Here is a 21,274-nt window from a genome sequence, read left to right on the forward strand (position 1 = left end):
CAACTAACTTCTATAAATAATAGAGGTAATTTGGCGTTCAAAATCATGGAGCCTTTTGGTGAGCATTGAGTGAACTATTCTTTCACTTCAATCAAGCTCGAATTTTAGGCTTCAATCGAGTTCTAATTTTTTTTTTAGTTCAAGCCTTTTTGAGTTCAAGTTTCAATATTATATTTTTGAGTTTGAGTTGAACTTGATAATTTTTAGCTTGTGAGTTTGAGTTGAGTTGAGCTTACTTTTAAAGTTTTCAAGTTCGAGTCGAGCTCAGCAATACTCGAGTTCGACTTGGCTCGTTTAACAAACGACGTTGTTTGGTTTAATTTTTTTTTTTAAAATAACAAAAATCCCAGTTTTTCCCGGTTTTCAGCCGGACCGGTTCGAACGGTTCAGCGGTTCTGGCCAGTTCACTAATAGCGGTTCAACCAGTTTAGATTGAATCGGACTAAACAACGATTCCCGGTTGAACCGGTTGAACCGGCCGGTCCAATTTTCAAAACAGAGGTTAGGCTATAAGATAAGGTGGTCTTTGTCTTATCATCATAAAATAACGTTTTGATTAATTTTGAAAAAAAAAAAGCTAAAGAAGTATTTAGAGAGAAAAAAAAGCTTTAATTTTTTAATAATGAAAGTATATCAATATTTAACTGAGAATTTATATTTTAATATCATTTTTAAGAAAATGATTATATGATGCTCTATGGGTTTATCCATAATTTAATTATAACATCCTCAAGTGAGATTGACTAAATAATTAGTTGAATCGAGAATGCAAAACTCTCTTAGCTCCTGATGTGTACCCTTTGGATTCAATCAAGGGAACATTTTGTCTAAAAATATGAATACTTTACTGGTACTAAAATTAGAAAAGAAGAAAGAAAAAAAAACCCTTAAACGTTAGGTAAACCCACTAACTAATTACAAACATAAACCTTTTGTGCAGGATGGATCCAGAGGTAAGTGGGGTTAGTTGTTCTCTTGAAAATTTAAATACTCTTATATTTTTTTTCTATTAACAATATATTTTCTTCCCGTAAAAATTTTATAACTACGTTGCCTATAAAATTTGAAAAATTCATTTTCCTCTAAAATTTTATAAATTTTTTCTAATAACATAAAATTTTATATCTATCCCTACTCACTTCGACTCCAAAGATGCTTCCATCAGGGGATTAAGCGGATCAAACTATATGATACGTAGTACTATATGTTCGCCCCAATATTAATATAATATCGTTGGAGTTAAATAATTTAAATAGTATGTTAAAAGTATATATTAATCTGAATGGATAATTTTATACAGTACTATAATTTTATCTTTAAAAAAATAATTTTTATACAGTTTTAGATGTTTTTATATTTTTATTGATAATTTTATATTCCTTAACAAGTTTATAATTTTACAGAATTTAATAATATAATTTTTTAAAATCACATTTCTAATATAAAATATTGTGACTATTTAAGACAATAGTATTATATATTTAAAAAAATATTACAATTCAGATTTTAATTCCTTCATCATATTGTTAAACTGTAATTTCACTGTTATAGTAGCTCAAAAACAGTAACTATCGTAATAAAATTTTCTTTTGTTAATTTAGTAAGATTATAAGGTAGTATTTGTCTAGAATAACTTTTAGTTATTGATAATACATATACAGCTTTCATATACAATTGTTTAAACCCGAGATTTCTAGGAAAAACAACTCTTTTTTTATGAGATCACTAGATGGATTTATTGTATGAAAAGAAGTTATCCTCCCCAATTTAAACTATAAGAATTTTCACACCATATTATCATTCATCTATCACAAACCGTTATTTAAATCCTTGGAATGATATATATATATATATATATATATATATATTGTTGAGAAAAAGAATCAGACAAGATGTCAAAATCATACTCAAAAGAGAGGAAGAAAAAAAAAAACCCAAAAAGGATGAATCAATTTAGTTCCTCATCATTCTAAGGGCAAGTGCCTGAAGCTCACCCAGATCACCATCATGCAGGTTCATGCTATTTCCATTGTTGAGTTCAACAGACACAACTGAGCATTGTGGGGAAATTGGGCTCACATAGCTTGGGATGGAAGCAACACCACAAAGGTTTCCTTGCCATTGATTTTCTTCTGTGTTATTTTGACCTAGTTGAGCTTTCACTTGCATTAATTGAGCTTGCAGGCATGCGACCTACGAAAAATATATATAATATTAGAATATGAATATGTCTTAGGAAAAATGTTCAAATTACATTGTGAAAAAGAGAAAAAAAAATGAAACCTGTTGTTGTAAGGCGAATATCTGACCAACGCAACCATAAACCGGATCCCTTAACCTAGCTTCAGCTTCGTAAGCAACGGTGATGACCGCCTCGCAACGATCGTGAGCTGGGATATGCATCAATAATTTCGACACATTGCTAGCCCCAAACACTTTATGAATGGCCGCGAACCTCGCAGGGCCTTGTTCCGAGCAAAAATAGGGAGCGAAAATGCAGTCGGAGGTGCATTTTCGTCTCAAGAACTTGCATGCACCGCAAGGCGAGCCGGTTCCGGATGATGATGCCATGGCTGAAACAAGAGTAGCAATCATAAAAGAATTTGAGAGCACACGAGTACACTAGGAAATGGTGCTATAGAAAATGGGGCAAAACCAAAAGGTTGTAGGATTATATAAGTAGTGTGAATGGGGTGGGCATTAAAGGGCCTTTACGTAGGGTTCTAAGGGAACATTTAATAATGATTTTTATGCCGTATGAGGATCGTTTTTTTCCCAAAGGTTAATAGACCAAATTAGCATATGAGTTTTTAGACTTTGGGGTTATGTTATTTGAATTATTTTTTATTACAAAGTTTGATTTTTGTGGAAATTGTTTCCTTTTTTTTCTTCAGCCGATTGCCGCACCTTGAAACTGCTACTCTTTGTACCACCCTGCCGTTAATGCCTACCGACATTTTTAGTGCATTTGGTTAATGTTGTTGTTTAGTATGTTTTTTCTTTCTTTCAAAATCTTCTAGAACACTAGCGAGATTCAAATAAATGTCTTGAGTTAATAAAAACCATGAAGTGTAACTCATTTGTAATAATTAAGGTTTTGAGAATTTTGTGGTTCCAATTTTGTGTGGATTTGAATCTAGTTTTATGTTAGTTTAAGTCTTAGATTGTTTATATTTTTTATGAGTTAATTGCATCATATGTACTCAAACTATGGTTCTTATTTTAAATTGGTCCCTAAACTTATAAATGTTCTAATTTCATCCTTAAACTATGATTATCGTACTATATTACTCCTCAAACTTTTGAACATTTTATTTTAATCCCCAAACTATATCCTTCATTCTAAATTGGTCCCCAAACATTTCCAACATTTCAATTTCATCCCAAATTTTATGTATATACTAATCACATTCCATGCGAATAAAATAGCTACGTCAAGTTATATTATTATATGTTTGAAAAAAAATAAAGTTCAGGTTAAATTATTGTTAAAATTAATTGCACATTTGGATGCTTTTAGGGATGGAATTGGAAGATTTAAAAGGTTAGGGACTGATTTAGAATAAGGGTCATAGTTTGAGGATGAAACTGAAATGTTCAAAAGTTTGAGGACTAATTCAGAATGAGTATCGTAGTTTGAGGATGAAATTAGAATACTAGAAAGTTTAGGGATAAATTTAAGGATCATAATTTGGGGATATATGATGCAATTAACTTTTTTTTATTAACAAGAAGTATTATAGTTTCAAGATAAATGTCAAAAATTTGAACTCACATAAGGTGAGACAATATGAATATTCTCGAACACTCGACCGATTAATGGGTCTCTAGACTATTCATATTTAATTTAGTTTTAAGTATGAATATATATTAGTTGTTAATCTAATTAAATTTTATAATAAATGTTTTTTATTATAATTATTTAAATTATAACTATAATTAATTATTACAACAAATACTACTTTATAAACATCTTAACTTAATAAAAACGTATAATTAATTATATTAATTGAATTAAATACTAGTAGTTTTTATCTGCAAATTAGTATGATTAGATATATAAACAAAATTAAACCACATATAATGTATCAATCATGTTATGACAAAAAGTAAGCTTTTAAATTATGAAATAAACACAAAACAACAAATGAAGGTTAAAATTATAATTTTAACATTAAAAATATTTTCTAAACTTTAGTTTATTATTATTATTATTATTATTATTATTATTCTTATTATTATTATTTTTGTGTTTGGATTGAAAAGTGATTTTCAAATACATCTTCTAGCTTTTATGTTTGAAAAATAGTTATTTTAGACATTTATTCTCTAAAATTTAGACGTTTTAACTTTTTTTAGGACTCCAAAAGCGTTTTATCTTTAAAAAAAAATTAATAACCTAAAGTGATTGTAAGATAATATATATTCGAAAAATTCTTAATTATTTGATGATAAACAATCAAACACGCCTATAGATGACATGCTCTAACTTAAAACATCTAAAAATAACAATTATCTCTCTAACTATTGAAGTTGTTTTGTTGGTAACCCTAAAAATTACTTTTCAAATGTAGTGTTAAACTTAAAAGTAGCTTTTTCTTCTCAAGTTAGGTTAAAAAAAAGACAGCAAATTTAACCTAGTTGGGAGGTAAAATTGAATAGAAAATTAAACTCCACGTATATGCTTAACAAAGTAACAACCAATTAATCAAGTAGGAGAGTCCTTTAGAGCCGTGTGCAAATGGAAACCAAACACAATTTCTTGTGAGTTTTTTTTTATATATAAAAGCAATTAATTTTATTCAAAATAAGAAATATATGAAATTATAAGAAAGATTTACAATTATAATAATAAATTAAACACATAATTAGGAAATGTTTCTATAATCATTGAACCAAAACTAGTAACTTAAGATCACATAAAGATCATACAAGGAAAAGATTAAAAATCTAACCAATAAACTCGAACAAAGATAGATAAAAACATATATGATCGCATTGGTAAACGAACCACAAAAAAGAATCAAGCTATTGAAAGACACCAACAAACCGCAAATCAAACTCGAACGACTTGAAAAGCTATTCACGAACGCAAATCGTATATCCAAATCCTATCCGAGGGTCCAAAACAGGTAAGATCAACAAGATATTAGATAAGTGTCATCTTGATCAGTCGTGGCGATGTCAAATCAACCCTTAGAAAAAAAAAGGATAAATGGAAAAAAAAGCCAAATAAAAACATTCCAAAAAGTATAAGAAAACGTAACATGAAGACATATGAAATTGTGCCATATAGATAGACTTATTGAAAAATAAATAGAGATACGATATAAAAAATAAAAAGATAATAAAGAATAATGGCAGTCGGCAACTAATATTAAAATTGATGTCTCCGTCGATCAACAAAAACAAAAAAGAAAAGAGATAAGTAACACACCAATAAGAGAAAATTTGGTGTTTTTTCCCTAAATATTTGACGTGTCTGTCTATTTATTAGATTGAAGAAAGTAGTATAAAAACTTCCTTGTGAGTTTTTAGCTGCACAAATCTTCTCTAGTATTGGCAGATACATGGCAAAACCTCATGATTGGTGTTATATCTTTTCGTACTCGATCACTATTGTCTCTTATTGAAAATGAAAATGTCGGACCGTATGATTAATCTTTGAGCCATATTCATTCCATTAACCCCTTTAGACATTTCTTGTTAATTCTAATTCCACAATCCTTTTGCTTTTCCTTTCCTGTCCCCTCCTTGTCGGAAAGGTCTCTTTGTTTCAATGTTCCTTGTCGCCAGTGCGCACGTTTACACCCCTCCTGTCTCCATTAAAACCCAGATGATACTATAATATATATGAGAAGTATACTGTTACAAAACAAAATATTAATATTAAATGGAAAAAATAATTAAAATAAAATAGATTAAACTATAATTGCGTCACGATATAATTATTGTTTTGAAAGTAAATTCGTCTCGATTCTTATAATCGTTGAAATAAAAAATTGTCTCTTAGGGTTAATACAACTCTTCAATATATGTATACCTAAATATTAACATGAAATATTGCCTTGATTATTACAATCCGGCAATCGGAAAATAATACTAAGAAGTAAGAAATTCCCTTATCGTTATATTTATATAGAAAATATTATAATCCGGCAATCGAAAAATAATACTAAGAAGTGAGAAATTCCCTTATCGTTGTATATATAGAAAATAGAAAGCCAACATCTATTCATAGGTTAAAAGTATCGGTAAAATGGTAAAAAAAAAACTCAATAGTGATTATAAAATAATTAATTATCGTAAACACTATTTTAATATTCATAATATATCAGGTAAAGTATACAAATGGTCCCCTGACTATATGACGCTACTTTATTGAGTTATTTGATTATTAAAAGTAATAAAATGGTCCTCTAATTATAGAATGTTGCTTTCTTGAGTCCCTCGACTATTAAAAGTTACAAAATGACCATCCGACTATTCACCGTGTTCCAAACTTCGTCTTTTTCTATTAAAAACTTGATTACAGTTTGAGCTAGACGTTAATCTACTGACTGAGATCGATATGATAGTTGTTTGAGATTCTGGGATCATATTATATCATATCCTACTCAACATATTAACATCTAACTCAAACTTCCATCAATTTTTTAACAAAAAAGAATGAGTTTGAAATACAATGACTAGTCAGGTGACTATTTTGTAACTTTTAATAGTCGGATATCAATTAAAAACGATAAAATATAACTCCTGATCAAATAATGTTATGCAATAAGGATTGTATCTAAGACAATACGCACTAACTGGACGGATTACGACAAACGATTCCTACCCAATATGAGATTCTTTACGTTACCAGAAATGTACACCTACAAATAATTCATCAGCAAAACCTGGAAAATATATGTGAACGGACTCTCAACCGAAAGGCTAACTAAACCCAGAACCAGGTGGAAATACAAGAGAAAAAAGGGCGTGGCGCATTGCTTGAAAAACAGCCATGTAGCTACTACCAAAGGGGAAAAAAAACATAAGTGGGTTAATGGTTGGTCGTCACACACTGATAGGGGAATATCGCAGTTTGCAACAATGCTGATAGCTGTGACTTCATATCATATTGAAAGATGATACGGTGAATACCAGCATATATAGTTGTGGCATGGAAGTCTAAGTTGCTGCGTCATCCAAGCACATGGTCTCACATGCACTTGCACATATACCAATTTCTACGTCAATAATAGGAACCCCTTACTGCCGAGGAGGTGCGACTGGTAAATCATTTATAGTTCCACATGTACGCTTTGGTTATCTCCAGGAATACACTTCGGATTTACGTTAGATGATGCATATTTAAGAACGTATATATTTATATTATCAATTTAGAGAATGCGAAACTAAAAAAAGTCATGTGAAAATATCAATAGAAAATATAACGAAAATACTTAAATTATATGAGAATTTAAAATTTTCATGAACGTAGATGCACCTTATATTTAAAGGTATAATTTTTCAAATTTTTGAGTGTAGCCCCCACATGTCTCAATTGTGTTCTGCCTCTATAGGTTGGTCTTAAATTGGATCCAAAACTCATTATATTTCCCTTGGAATTTATCATGTGCTTGTTTGTAAATTAATACCTATGTTGTACTGATACAAATATGGGGACGAATACAGAGATGGGGACGGGGACAAGAAACAACAATTTCTAAAATTATAGGGTACGCATGTAACGCTCCAAATCCCGGGTTGACGTGAGACCTTTTAAATTGAGCCCGATAGAATTATAGTACAGTTTGGACCAAGTTGAGATTGAATTTTGGGCTTGGGTTGACCCAAATGTTAGAGATTTGGGACCATTTTAATATCAAGTTAGATGAAGGAGGATTAAAGGTGCAATTAACCCATTGCCTATTTCAAACTGAAAATCCTTAAGATTTTACGTGAACCACTCCACCCAATTTCCTCACCAAACACACTTCCTATTATCTTCATCTTTCTCTCTTCTTCTTCCTCTCCAAGGTGAAAACTTTAAGAGATTAAAACCTAGTTGAGTTTAGCAAAGGTAAGGATGTTAATCTCCATTTCAAGAGCTTCAATTTAATTCCCATATTTCAAGTTTTAAGCTTTTGAACCAAAAATAGGTTTTTGGGAGGTTTAAATGAATCAAGTGATGATTCTAACATGTTTCATGTGTATTCAAGTTATAGGAAGTGTTCCAACTTCAACCTAAGTATCCAAATGATGTAGTAATTCCTTTTCTTGCTTTGTTAGTTAAATTAGGAGAGGGATCTCAAGCTAGAGGAAAAGAGAAAGTGACCCTCGATTTTGGAAAAGTTCCACCAATTATAACACCAAGGTAACACATTTCTAACTGTTGAGTTAATCGATTGACAAAATCGGCCAAGGGGGGCTGAATTGGCAATTAAAATTTTGTGGAAGCTTTTGCAGAAAATTGAAAGTAATTGCACAGCGATTTAGAGTGGTTCGACTTTCTCAATCAAAGTCTACGTCCACTACCTTAGCTATCCACACTAAGGATTTTCCAACAAATTCACTAATTTGTTCTTTCTTTTGAGGCCAAAGAGATAACTTTACAACACCCTCAAGAATATACCCCAATTCTTGAGAACACTCTTTCCCAAAGAGAAGATTACAAATTTGCAAACTTACAAGGAAATCCTCACAAGGTAGATTGTTTGCACAATTCTAGAACAAAGAAAAGAACACTCAAGAATGAATACAATTGAGTACAAGTAGTGTTCTTGAAAGAAAAATGAATATTGAATGAAAAATAGGCTTGGAATGCACAAACTTGAGGTTTGATGCTTTCTCTTTGATTCTCTCTTGATTCTAGTTGCTTGTTGTTTCTTGTTATTGATCAATGGCTTCTAAGCTTGTTTAAATATACTTTGAATCACTTCTGAATGTTGGGGATCATTAATGAAGTTATTAGATCCGTTTAAGTGTGAAAACAATTAATATTTCTGCTTGGAGCGTGGGGGAATCGGTACCCCCTCATGGGGAATCGGTTCCCTAAGTGTAAAATTAAAATATTCAACCGTTGAACAGTGGGGGGAATCGATACCCCCTGGGGGGAATCGATTCCCTCCGAGCATACTGGAATTTCTCGGAGCCAAACCATTCAGGGGGAATCGGTACCCCCTTGGGGGGAATCGGTTCCCTCTGGACAAACTGTAATTTTTGGCTTTGAAACTGTTCGAAATACTTTGTACAATTGTTTTGAAATTATTTTAAGATTAAAACTTAATTTTACACTTTAGTAAGGATTTAAAATGAACTTTGAAATACTTTGAGTAATATTTTGATGTTCGATTTAATATATCGAATATGATTAGAAAAATCATTTTCAAAATTAAAATTCTTTTAATTTAATTTGTTATATCGTTTCAACAATCTCCCCCTTTTTGATATAACAAAACATTTTAAGATTTTCTAATTTCAAAATGAATTTTGATTTTGAAAAATACTACTCCCCCTTACTTTAACTCCCCCTTACTTTAACACTTTCTCCCCCTTTTTGTTAAATCAAAAAGACCCTATAAAAACGTTTTAAACAAGAATTTTGAAAAGCGTAAGCCAATTGATTTATTAATATAAAGCTTAAGCTGCTAAGATCATAATCAAAAGAGAGGTTAGCCATTAGTTTCATAATCAATATTCATAAACATATAATGGATAATTGGCCATATATGTCTAAAGATGCAAAATAAACTCGCATAGCTGCCATTTCATGAGTGAGTGCATTAATACGAGCGTTGGTTGCTTCATTGTTTGCACGTATCTCCCGGAGAATTTCCAATTGTTGAGCCTCCATAGTCGAGAAGTGAGATTCTATGGAAGTGAAGCGAGAATCCAAGGATGCATAACGGAAATCAAATGTCTCCATAAATGATTTAAAATATAGAGGCACTTGATCTTCTTGCTGAGCTTGTTCCTCGTGCTGCTCCGGCTCATCGTCGACTTCGTCAATATCTTGCATTAATTGTTCAAGCTCCTCGTGAACGTCGTATGCTTATCCTTAATCCATCCCGATCTCGTTAATGAAAGGAGATTGATTTGTTTCTTTAGGGGAAAAGAGGCATCAAGACCAACTCTAAGCCCGACTATAGAAAAGAGATTACTAAGAATACAACCGTAAACTAGAGAAGAACAAAGTTTCTTATTTGGAACTTGGTTAACGGTTTCAACAATTTCAGTAAAAATAATCTCAGGAAGATTTATTTTAAAATTGTTTTGGAAACAATGTAACCACCAAAGATCTAAAGCACGAAGAGTAGAGTAACGACCTCCGGATGGTCGAAACCACCAAGTGATCATTAGATGAAGAAAACGATCATGAAGATCTAAGAAACTCGCACTATCCCTTTTTTTATAATGAGAACCTAAAGTTTGTTTTTCATTAGATAAACCATCATTATCTAATCCTAATGCATTAGCAATGTAAGCCGAATCAAGATGAAAGTATTGTCTTAGAAGATAAAAATGAACTGCTATTGTTTTGGTTTCAGCTTGATTTTTAATACACACGGCATTAGAATAAAAGATACGAACAAGTTGATGAAAAACTTGAGGTTCAAGGTTACAAAGTTTATCAAATTTCCACTTTCGTAGGAGAGGGAGATATCTAAAATTGATATCAATCATAGCCTGAAGAGATGGGATACGTTCTTGCCTAATTTTTTAAGATTCAAAATATTGATAATACCAAAAACGATTATTTCTAGGACCAGGTTGATTGAAACACGAGTTTTGGGTAGTCAAATTTGGATCAATGGGATTAGGATTAGGAATTGGAGGGATAGGTGGAGGATTTGGAGGTGGGTTGGATTGACGGTTTGAGTGACTAGATGATGACCTAGCACGTTTAGGATTGGGCATGGTTTAGGAAATCGGAATAGAATGGATAACCTGCAATTTAGAAAACACATGTATGCAATTCAATCAGTCCCAAAACTCAATTGAGTTCTCAATATTTCAAGGTTCTAAAAAAAATCCTAATGGGCAAAGTTTTAAAAACTATTGAAAATAATGTTTGAAAACCCATAGTATGTATAGTTTACATGTAAATAACATAACTAAATAAAAATCATCAATTTTAAAATTAATTAAAGATTTTCGTTTTTTTATTTCGAAAATTCAAAAATTAATAGAAAATTTGTGAGATTTTGATGAAATTAGTTGTAAAAATTTAGTTTCTAAACACTAATAATCAATGCCCGATCACTATTTCTATCTAGAACTAATTGAAACTAGTCCTATGTTCAAAATCAAAAAAAATAGAGAGTTTAGAAAAATTTACCTTGAAATATGAGATTGAGTGAATTTTGATGTTGTTTGCATGATTTTAATGATGCTAGGAGGTTTAGGATTTGAAAAATGATGAAATTCCGACTAGAAATAGATTTTATGAAGCAAAGAGGAGATAGGGAGAGAGAGGAGAAGAGCACGGCGGTAATGGAAGAAGATACAGAGGGTTTGAGAAAAATAGGGTGTTATGCCCGTAAAAACCAGAACCCCAGGGGGGTATCGATTCCCCTACAAGGGGAATCGGTTCCCATTTAAAGGGGGAATCGGTTCCCTTATGGGGGTATCGATTCCCTCTGCCAAATATTTAAAAAATCTGTATTTTAAACATCTAATAGTGCTAAATTAAAATCCTAGTGGTATTTGCAACTAATATTTCGAAAATTAACTATGTTCAAACAATCAAATTTGTCATTAAACATCATTTGAACAAACAATTAATTTTCACTAATAATCATAAACTCCCCCTAACTAATAACAAGAATGCAATCAAAAATATTATTTTAAGCATTTTTCATTTATTCTTAAAAGTGCTAAAAATTATTTTTAAATACTAAGTGAAGATAGGTCAGTTAAACCTAATTCTCTCCTAAGTGTCCAAAAACGTTCATTGTCTAAAGGTTTTGTAAAGATATCCGCTAATTGATGCAAAGTATCAATAAATTCTAGAACTACATCTTCCTTAGTGACATGGTCTCTAATGAAGTGATGTCTTATTTCGATGTGCTTAGTTCTAGAGTGTTGGATGGGATTTTTAGTGAGACAAATAGCACTAGTATTGTCACACTTGATAGGAATGGTACCTACTTCAATTCCATAATCAAAAAGTTGTTGTTTCATCCATAAAACTTGTGCACAACAACTACCAGCTGAAATATATTCCGCTTCAGTGGTAGATAATGCAACACAATTTTGTTTCTTTGAAAACCAAGAAATCAACATATTTCCAAGGAATTGGCAAGTACCGGAGGTGTTTTTCCTATCTAATTTGCATCCTCCATAATCCGCATCAGAAAAGGCATGCAAGCTAAAGCTAGAGTCTCTAGGATACCAAATTCCTAAACTAGGAGTGTCCTTAAGGTATCTAAAGATTCTCTTAACAGCTAGTAAATGTGATTCCTTAGGGAATGATTGAAATCTTGCACATAAGCAAACACTAAACATAATGTCAGGTCTACTTGCAGTTAGATAAAGTAAAGATCCAATCATTGACCTATATAATTTAACATCTACACATTTACCTCCTTCATCTAAGTCAAGCTTTGTTGAAGAGCTCATTGGAGTATCATGAGGCTTGCCATTTTCTAGTCCAAATTTCTTGAGCATATCATTGACGTACTTAGCTTGATTGATGAAGATGCCATCTTTTCTTTGCTTGATTTGGAGTCCCAAGAAAAATGAGAGCTCCCCCATAATGCTCATTTCGAATTTGCTTTGCATTAGCTTAGAAAATTCTTGGCAAAGAACATCATTAGTAGAACCAAATATTATATCATCAACATAAATTTGAACTACTAATAAATCTTTACCTTTATGCTTTAAAAACAATGTAGTGTCAACCTTCCCTTTTGAAAAATCTTTTTCAATTAAAAAGTTTGACAATCTTTCATACCAAGCTCTAGGAGCTTGTTTTAAACCATAAAGTGCTTTTGTCAATTTAAGAACATGATCCGGGAATTTTGAATCTTCAAAACCTGGAGGTTGTTCCACATACACTTCTTCTTTTATAAAACAATTTAAAAATGCACTTTTAACATCCATTTGATATAATTTAAATTCATGAAAACATGCAAATGCTAATAACATTTTAATTGCTTCTATCCTAGCTACGGGAGCGTATGTTTCATCATAGTTTATGCCCACTTCTTGAGTATACCCTTGAGCAACAAGTCTAGCCTTGTTTCTCACTATATAACCACTCTCATCAAGCTTATTCCTAAATACCCATCTAGTACCTACAATAGATTTATTGCTAGGCCTTTCAACTAATGTCCATACTTTACTTCTCTCAAATTGATTTAACTCTTCTTGCATAGCCATAATCCAATTTTCATCATTTAATGCTTCTTTAATATTCTTAGGCTCTATGCATGAAATAAATGCAACATAATTACAAATATTTCTAAGAGAAGATCGAGTTGTTACCCCTTTGGATGGATCACCTATAATCTCACCATCCTTGACATAATTGTACTCTCTTGGATAAGATACTTCATTTTCTTCAATGGTTGGATTCTCAAGAGGATCATGAGTTTCATCATCTTTCGTTTCTTCCTTTGATGATGATTCTCCAATATCATATCTAACGTCATTTGTATTTATAATACATACATCATCATTAACACAAGAATCCTTCCTCGGAAAGAGATTATCATCGAAAACAACATGTATAAACTCTTCTACAACTAAAGTTCTTTTATTAAATACTCGATAAACTTTAGAATTTAAGGAATAACCCAGAAAAATTCCTTCATCACTTTTAGCATCAAATTTGCCAAGGTTTTCTTTACCGTTGTTCAAAACAAAACATTTACATCCAAAAGGATGAAAATAGCTAATGTTAGGCTTTTTATTTTTGAAAATTTCATATGGAGTTTTCTTTAAAATTGGCCTAATCATTACTCGATTTACAACATAACAAGCGGTATTTGTGGCTTCCGCCCAAAAATATTTTGGTAAATTATTTTCACAAAGCATGGTTCTAGCCATTTATTCTAAAGTTCGATTTTTCCTCTCAACAACTCCATTTTGTTGAGGGGTTCTAGGTGCTGAAAAATTATGGCTAATACCATTAGAATTACAAAACTCAATAAATTCAAGATTTTCAAATTCAGTGCCATGATCACTCCTAACACTAGTTATAGAGTAACCTTTTTCATTTTGGATTATTTTTGAAAATGTGATGAAACGTTCTAATGCTTCATCTTTAGTACTTAAAAATAGAACCCAAGTATATCTAGAATAGTCATCTACCAAGACAAATGAATATTGTTTTCCACCCAAGCTAGTAGTCCTATTTGGCCCAAAAAGATCTATATGGATCAATTGTAATACTCTACTAGTTGATACGTCATTAATGGATTTAAAAGAAACTCGCTTTTGTTTTCCTTTAGCAAAAGCATCACAGATTTTATCATTATCAAATTTTAGTTTAGGCAGACCTCGAACTAATTCTCCTTGAACTAACCGTTGCAAAACACTCATGCTAGCATGTTCTAGTCTCCTATGCCATAACAAACTATCATGCTCATCCTTAGCAACTAGGCACAAATTAGTCATATCAATAGAATCTTAATGCACCATGTATATGTTTCCTATTCTATGACCAACAAGCATAACCCGATTAGATGCAATGTCAATGACTTTACAACCATTAATTTCAAACATGACATTGAATCCCTTATCGTATAATTGACTAATACTCAATAGATTATGCTTTAATCCATTCACATATAACACATTTTTAATTTGTAAGGAATAGGTATTGCCTATAGTACCAATACCTTCAATGTGACCTTTTGAATTATCACCAAAAGTCATTTCTCCTCCATTTTTGGCATTAAGCTCTATGAATCGGTTTTTGTCTCCAGTCATGTGTCTCGAGCATCCACTATCAAGGTACCATGAATTTGGATTTGTTTCCCGTGCCTTGTAGCAATGCTCATTTTCGTACAAACATAGATTAATTTCTAATTTTTGATACCCAAATTCTTTTGGGTCCATATTCATTAGTTTCTAAAATCCTTGTCCCCTTTGGTACCATTTATGAAGGACATCCTTATCTTTAGTAGTAATGAATTATTTAGGAACCCATATACTCCTAACAATTTTACCATTCAAGGTTCGTTGAGGACTTCTATGATTGTAGCTTCTAAAACTTTTCTTAACAAAGTTGGATTTTGAATTCTACATTTTTCAAAACTTTTTATTCCAACCTTATTAAAAGAAGTTTTAAGATCATCAATCTTCTTTTGATGATCATCATGAACTTTTGAAAGTAAGTTATGCAAATCAGTATTTTTCTTTTCAAAATCATTAATTTTGATTTGCAATTCTTTGATCTTACTTTCAAGCTCATTGTTGGTCTTGGATATAAGACTATTTTCGTTTTTCAATTTTGAAATATCATTTTTTATTTTGAAAATAGAGTCTTATAATCCGAAGCCAACCCATTATAATCCTCTAATAACTCATCATAAGATAATTCATCCAAATTGAATGAGTTAGAGGTTACCTTAGAATCTTCCCCGATAGCCATCAAGAACAAGTTTGCAACTTCTTGTTCCTCTTTATCAGAACCTTCTTCATCGCTCCATGTAGCTACATGAGCCTTGTGCTTCTTTTTGGATTGACCCTTTTTCTTCAATTATGGGCAATCATATTTGACATGCCCCGACTTTTTGCATTCATAGCAAATGATCGGGTCTTTCTCCTTCGATTCAGTTTTGAAGCCTTCATGACGTTTGAATTTTCTTTCTCGGTTGGGCATCATCAACTTTCTGAATCGTTTGGCAAATAATGCCATTTCCTCGTCATCATCATCATCATTCGAATCACTCTCATCTTTTGTGGATTTGAGAGCAACTCCAATGTTTTTCTTCTTCTCCTTCTCCTTTGGTGTCTCGTCAATCTTATCGAGGTCCACTTCATATTCAAGCATCATTTCATGAGTGAGAAGGGAACCGATTAGTTCTTCAAGAGTTAAGGACGTTAGATCCTTAGACTCGATGATTTTCGTCTTCTTTGATTGCCACGATTTTGGAAGGGAGTAGACTAACTTCCTCACAAGCTTTTCATTTGAAATGATCTCTCCATATGATTTGAGACCATTGACAATCGTTGAAAATCTATCCGTCATAGCTTTGACATCTTCATTTGGTTTCATCCTGAAATTTTCATAGCTATGCGTTAGAATACTAATTTTAGATTTCTTTACCTCATCGGTACCTTCATGAGTGACGTGAAGTTTGTCCCATATTTCTTTGGCAGTTGTACAAGATGAAACTCTTCCGTATTCATCTGGTCCAAGAGCATAAAATATGATATGTATGGCTTTGGAGTTGAGCTGGAACATTCTTGTCTCTCCTTCACTCCACAATCTTAGATGAGTGAGAGGCTTGATGTATCATTCTTCTACGGCATTCCATGCTCCCATGTCAGTTGCTTGAATGAAGTACATCATCCTATTTTTCCAATAGACATAGTTAGCCCCATTGAAGAAAGGAGGCTTGTTGACGGGCATCGAATCGAGACCGGAGTCGAAGTTTGAAGTAGAGGCCATTGATGACTTTGATTATCGATGTAACTCTTCCCGAATCGACTCAAGAGGCGATTAAACCTTCAAATGAGTTAGGCTCTGATGCCAATTGTTGAGTTAATCGATTGACGTAATCGGCCAAGAGGGGGGGGTGAATTGGCAATTAAAATTTTGTGGTAGCTTTCGCAGAAAATTAAAAGTAATTGCACAGCGATTTAGAGTGGTTCGACTTTCTCAATAAAAGTCTACGTCCACTACCTTAGCTATCCACACTAAGGATTTTCCAACAAATTCACTAATTTGTTCTTTCTTTTGAGGCGAAGGAGATAACCTTACAACACCCTCAAGAATATACCTCAATTCTTGAGAACACTCTTTCCCAAAGAGAATATTACAAATTTGCAAACTTACAAGGAAATCCTCACAAGGTAGATTGTTTGCACAATTCTAGAACAAAGAAAAGAACACTCAAGAATGAATACAATTGAGTACAAGTAGTGTTCTTGAAAGCAAAATGAATATTGAATGAAAAATAGGCTTGAAATGCACAAACTTCAGGTTTGATGCTTTCTCTTTGATTCTCTCTTGATTCTAGTTGCTTGTTGTTTCTTGTTATTGATCAATGGCTTCTAAGCTTGTTTAAATACACCTCTAATCACTTCTGAATGTTAGGGATCATTAATGAAGTTATTGGAGCCGTTTAAGTGTGAAAACAATTAATATTTCTGCTTGGAGCGTGGGGGGGAATTGGTACCCCCTCATGGGAATCGGTTCCCTAAGTGTAAAATTAAAATATTCGACCATTGAACAGTGGGGGGAATCGATACCCCCTAGGGGGAATCGGTTCCCTCCGAGCATACTGGAATTTCTCGGAGCCAAACCATTCAGGGGGAATCGGTTCCCTCTGGAAAAACTGTAATTTTTGGCTTTGAAACGGTTCGAAATACTTTGTAAAATTGTTTTGAAATTTTTTTTAGATTAAAACTTAATTTTACACTTTAGAAAGGATTTAAAATGAACTTTGAAATAATTTGAGTAATATTTTGATATTCGATTTAATATATCGAATATGCTTAGAAAAATCATTTTCAAAATTAATTTTTTTTTAATTTAATTTGTTATATCGAAACATCAAAATGTTTTCAACACTAACCTTCCTATACCATTTGTAGGCATTTTAGATTATTGACTTAGCTTGTATTAGCTTTTAAAAAGTTAGGAGCATGATCATGACAAATCTTGGCAATATGTGTTTTTATGTTGTATGTTAACTCTTTATGACCCTAATAAACTCACATAAGACTTTAATAACAATTGGAGACCTCATTGGAGCTCTTAGAATAGTTTAGAAGGGTTTTAATATGCCCAAATATGGCATTTTCGAGTAGTATCGGTATTGGAGGAACAATATTGATATTGTTCTTATGCAAGGAACAAATAAGTGAGTTACAGGGTAGGAGTTTTAATACTCATGCATTGAGTATCGATACCATGGGCTCGGGCTCGATGCCTGAAGGAGGGGTTTCAATATTGATTTTATAGAATGCAATTTTGGTACCGATACTCCCTGAGTCAATATCGATATTGATGTGTTCAGTATCGATACTACCACACTCTTCAAAATAAGAAATTATGGGAATCTAGAGATAACGTTGAAGGACCCCAAACATTCTTAAAACTCCCCAATAAGACATCAAATGGGAACAATTAACAATGTGAAATTTCACCTAGAAACCCTATAACTTAAGGAATCATAATACTTGCATTGTGTGATGTTTGGGAAATGAGACAGACACCCGAATCACTCTAGAAACATGGAAACTATTGTATGTTAGGTTTTGGCCAACCCCAAGTTAATGCACTAGGCACTTCTTTGCTAACTAGGCATAGATGCCCCAAGGCTCAACGAAGCAAGTTAGCCAGTGTGCAGTTTATGACGTAGAATTCTAGATCCCACCCTAGGTAGGCTAGAAGGGTGTATGAGCTCTGAGATGTAGCCCCTCAGCTGCACCATGATGCCTACCACTGTATGTATGATTTTAGCTTAGCATATTTGTATGATAATAGTATGTTGTAAGCATGTGAATTAGAGGACGCATATAGTATATTTTGGTTATTAGTGTGAAGCTGAGCTCAACGTTCACAATTTGTTTCTGTGCGTAGGTTAGTAGGAGGAGCTTTTGGAGGAGCCATCGCTTAGACCACCTTGCATCCAGCCATCAACTTTTGAGTTCGTCTCGAATTTAAAATTAGTGTGCATGTATCATATATGTACCCTTGTATGTTCGAGTCGAAACGATGTGTTTTGGATATTTTGTATATTTTACTTTAAATCGTTTCGGGGGCTCTCATATTTGTAAACCAATTATCATGTATCTATTTTGCTATATCTACGATGAATGGATTTAAGTGAATGAATATATTGTTTTTAAAAAATAAAAACTTTTGGGTCAACCACTCTGGTTGTCCGCGTGACGCCATAGTCCGTTGATTTTTGGGTTGTACTGAATTAGGACGTTACAACGCGGGGAACAAGGGTACGACATATAAAAAAATTAAAATTATAAATAGATATAAAAAATTATAAATAAATCAACACTTCATAAAAAATTAGAAAATAAAAATCTATAAGTAAATCACATATTAAAGTATCAAATTTCACCACTTAGACAATAAATGTCAACTTCTGAGATCAATTCGCTTTATATAAACATTTTGAATTATCGTCCTGTTTTATATAGATATTTTTATCTCTAGTAATATTTAATTTATTAATGATTAATTAATATTTTTAATTTATTAATCAATGAATTAAAATTAAATATTATAATTTTCCAATATAAACAATCATTTTAATTGAATTTATTCTATTAATAAATCATCATTTACAAAACATAACATCTCATCCTATACAATTTTCTCAACTTTTTTTAATTAATTTTTTCAAAAATATTAATACATCATCAAGTATCATGAATAATTTTTATTTTTTACAAAAATTATCATGTATAAATTCATATAAACAATATAATAATGTCAACATCCCAAATATTTCTCTTACATTACCACTTCCTTTTTTTATTTTCGTGTGAGAACGTTTCTTTTTATTTCTTTAATAAAAATATCAAAATTATTTTTGGGACTCACGTGATAGTCACATACTGTCCCGAAATATCCCTGGGTAAGCACCGAATATCTTCAAGTTTATTTAGTCATACCCTACTCCCGTGGTACATCTCCGATACATATCCCAATCGTCCCTGTGCTATTCTCGTGTCGGAGACGTATCGAGTACTTTAAACACCTTTCCTATACGGTCCTCGTACTTCACAGATTGATACCTTTTCAAAACAGACTAATAAGATTACATTTATTCATGTGGAGAGAACATACAATGAGATGGTTGCTTAGTTGCCGAAAGATGAAATGTAGAGAGTATCAAATTTTAAAGCTTGGTGGAATGGTGGTAATAGGTCTCGTTAAGGACTATGAGTGTAATATTGAATTGTTTTTTGGTTTTGTAGATTGGCAGATTGGTGCTCGAGCAGCCTAATACTGTTGGCATTAGCTCCTATCTGCAGTTCTGAATTCTATTTTCCTTTGTTTAGAAGTAGAGATATTTTTAATGAAACTTACAGTCTAAATAATATATTATTATAACAAAATTCTCTTATTGAAAAAATATTAGTTATTTTAAATTAAATATGATCGAATACCAATAAAAATTATCATGTATTAAAGATTTGTGAAAATATGTTTAAATTTTTTTTTGGAGGTCTACAATTACAAACAGTCAAAATTAAATTTGTGAGTTATTTTTTTAATAGACATGTGAGGAAGGTTAAAACACCCTCATGACTTAAAATAATTGATATATTATTAGAAAATTATATCTTGTCTCGATTTTTTAAAAAAGAATTTAAAATTAATTTATGGTCCTTGAATTAATGTAAATTTAATTAATGAGGTGAATCATTTTGAAAGAAAAACATTTTTTATTGATTTAAAAAATAAAAAAAGTTGCTCACGTGATTTTGTAAAGGATATTCTCATATCATGAATAATTAACGATAACATTCCAATAACGTTGGAGAACACATCGTTAATTATTGTAATACAACAGTATTGGCTTAATTAAAAATTATTTTATAACAGTTATTTATGTTTAATTATGATACCATTCAACCTGTTTGAAAAAAATGAATATGTTTTTAAAAATCAAAGGTTGCCTCGGTAGTCCATTGTAGCACTTTAAGCCCAATCAGGTTTAGGGTATTACAAAATTATTACTCACACTTTTTAATTTCTCACAAACACAAAGTCACAATTGTTTATCATCAATTGTGGTGTTTGAATCGTATTGAAGATTGTTCTTAAAATTCTAGATAAGATTATGTTTTCAAATTCTTTCTTTTGATTTCTATATATTTCTTAATTCTAGATAGAATCGTTCTTTTATTTTCAAATGTTATGCTATATATTGAGGAAAATATGTTGGAAAACATTGATGTTGACACTATCATCAATGATTTTACATCAAAAAATGCTCAAAGGCAATGTTTTTTTAAGTATTTATATACTTAAATATATTTTCGACGTTGTTGATATTGAAATAATTACTATTTGTTTAATTTAATAAAAAAATTATAATGAAAATTTTATATTACATATATTTTTTTTGAATTA

General features: G+C 31.7%; 1 protein-coding gene across 1 annotated transcript; it reads right to left on the reverse strand.

Moving 5' to 3' along the window:
* Positions 1 to 1,953: 1,953 nt before the first annotated feature.
* Positions 1,954 to 2,571, reverse strand: LOC120136861 (LOB domain-containing protein 16-like). The gene is made up of 2 exons (XM_039152802.1): positions 2,284 to 2,571; positions 1,954 to 2,193 (listed from the first exon to the last, which is right to left on the reverse strand). Exons 1-2 carry the CDS (start codon positions 2,569 to 2,571, stop codon positions 1,954 to 1,956), a joined length of 528 nt encoding a protein of 175 aa, XP_039008733.1.
* Positions 2,572 to 21,274: the final 18,703 nt, after the last annotated feature.

Source organism: Hibiscus syriacus, unplaced genomic scaffold (assembly GCF_006381635.1).
Source record: "Hibiscus syriacus cultivar Baekdansim isolate YM2019G1 unplaced genomic scaffold, ASM638163v2 tig00110637_pilon, whole genome shotgun sequence".
Lineage (NCBI taxonomy): Eukaryota > Viridiplantae > Streptophyta > Magnoliopsida > Malvales > Malvaceae > Hibiscus > Hibiscus syriacus.

What these genes read in the sequence shown, in the direction of transcription:
- LOC120136861 (XM_039152802.1), bottom strand. Translation starts at nt 2,571, where the DNA reads ATGGCATCATCATCCGGAACCGGCTCGCCTTGCGGTGCATGCAAGTTC. An exon ending in TATTCGCCTTACAACAACAG is followed by an intron (nt 2,194 to 2,283) that starts GTTTCATTTTTT and finishes TATTTTTCGTAG; the next exon opens with GTCGCATGCCTGCAAGCTCA.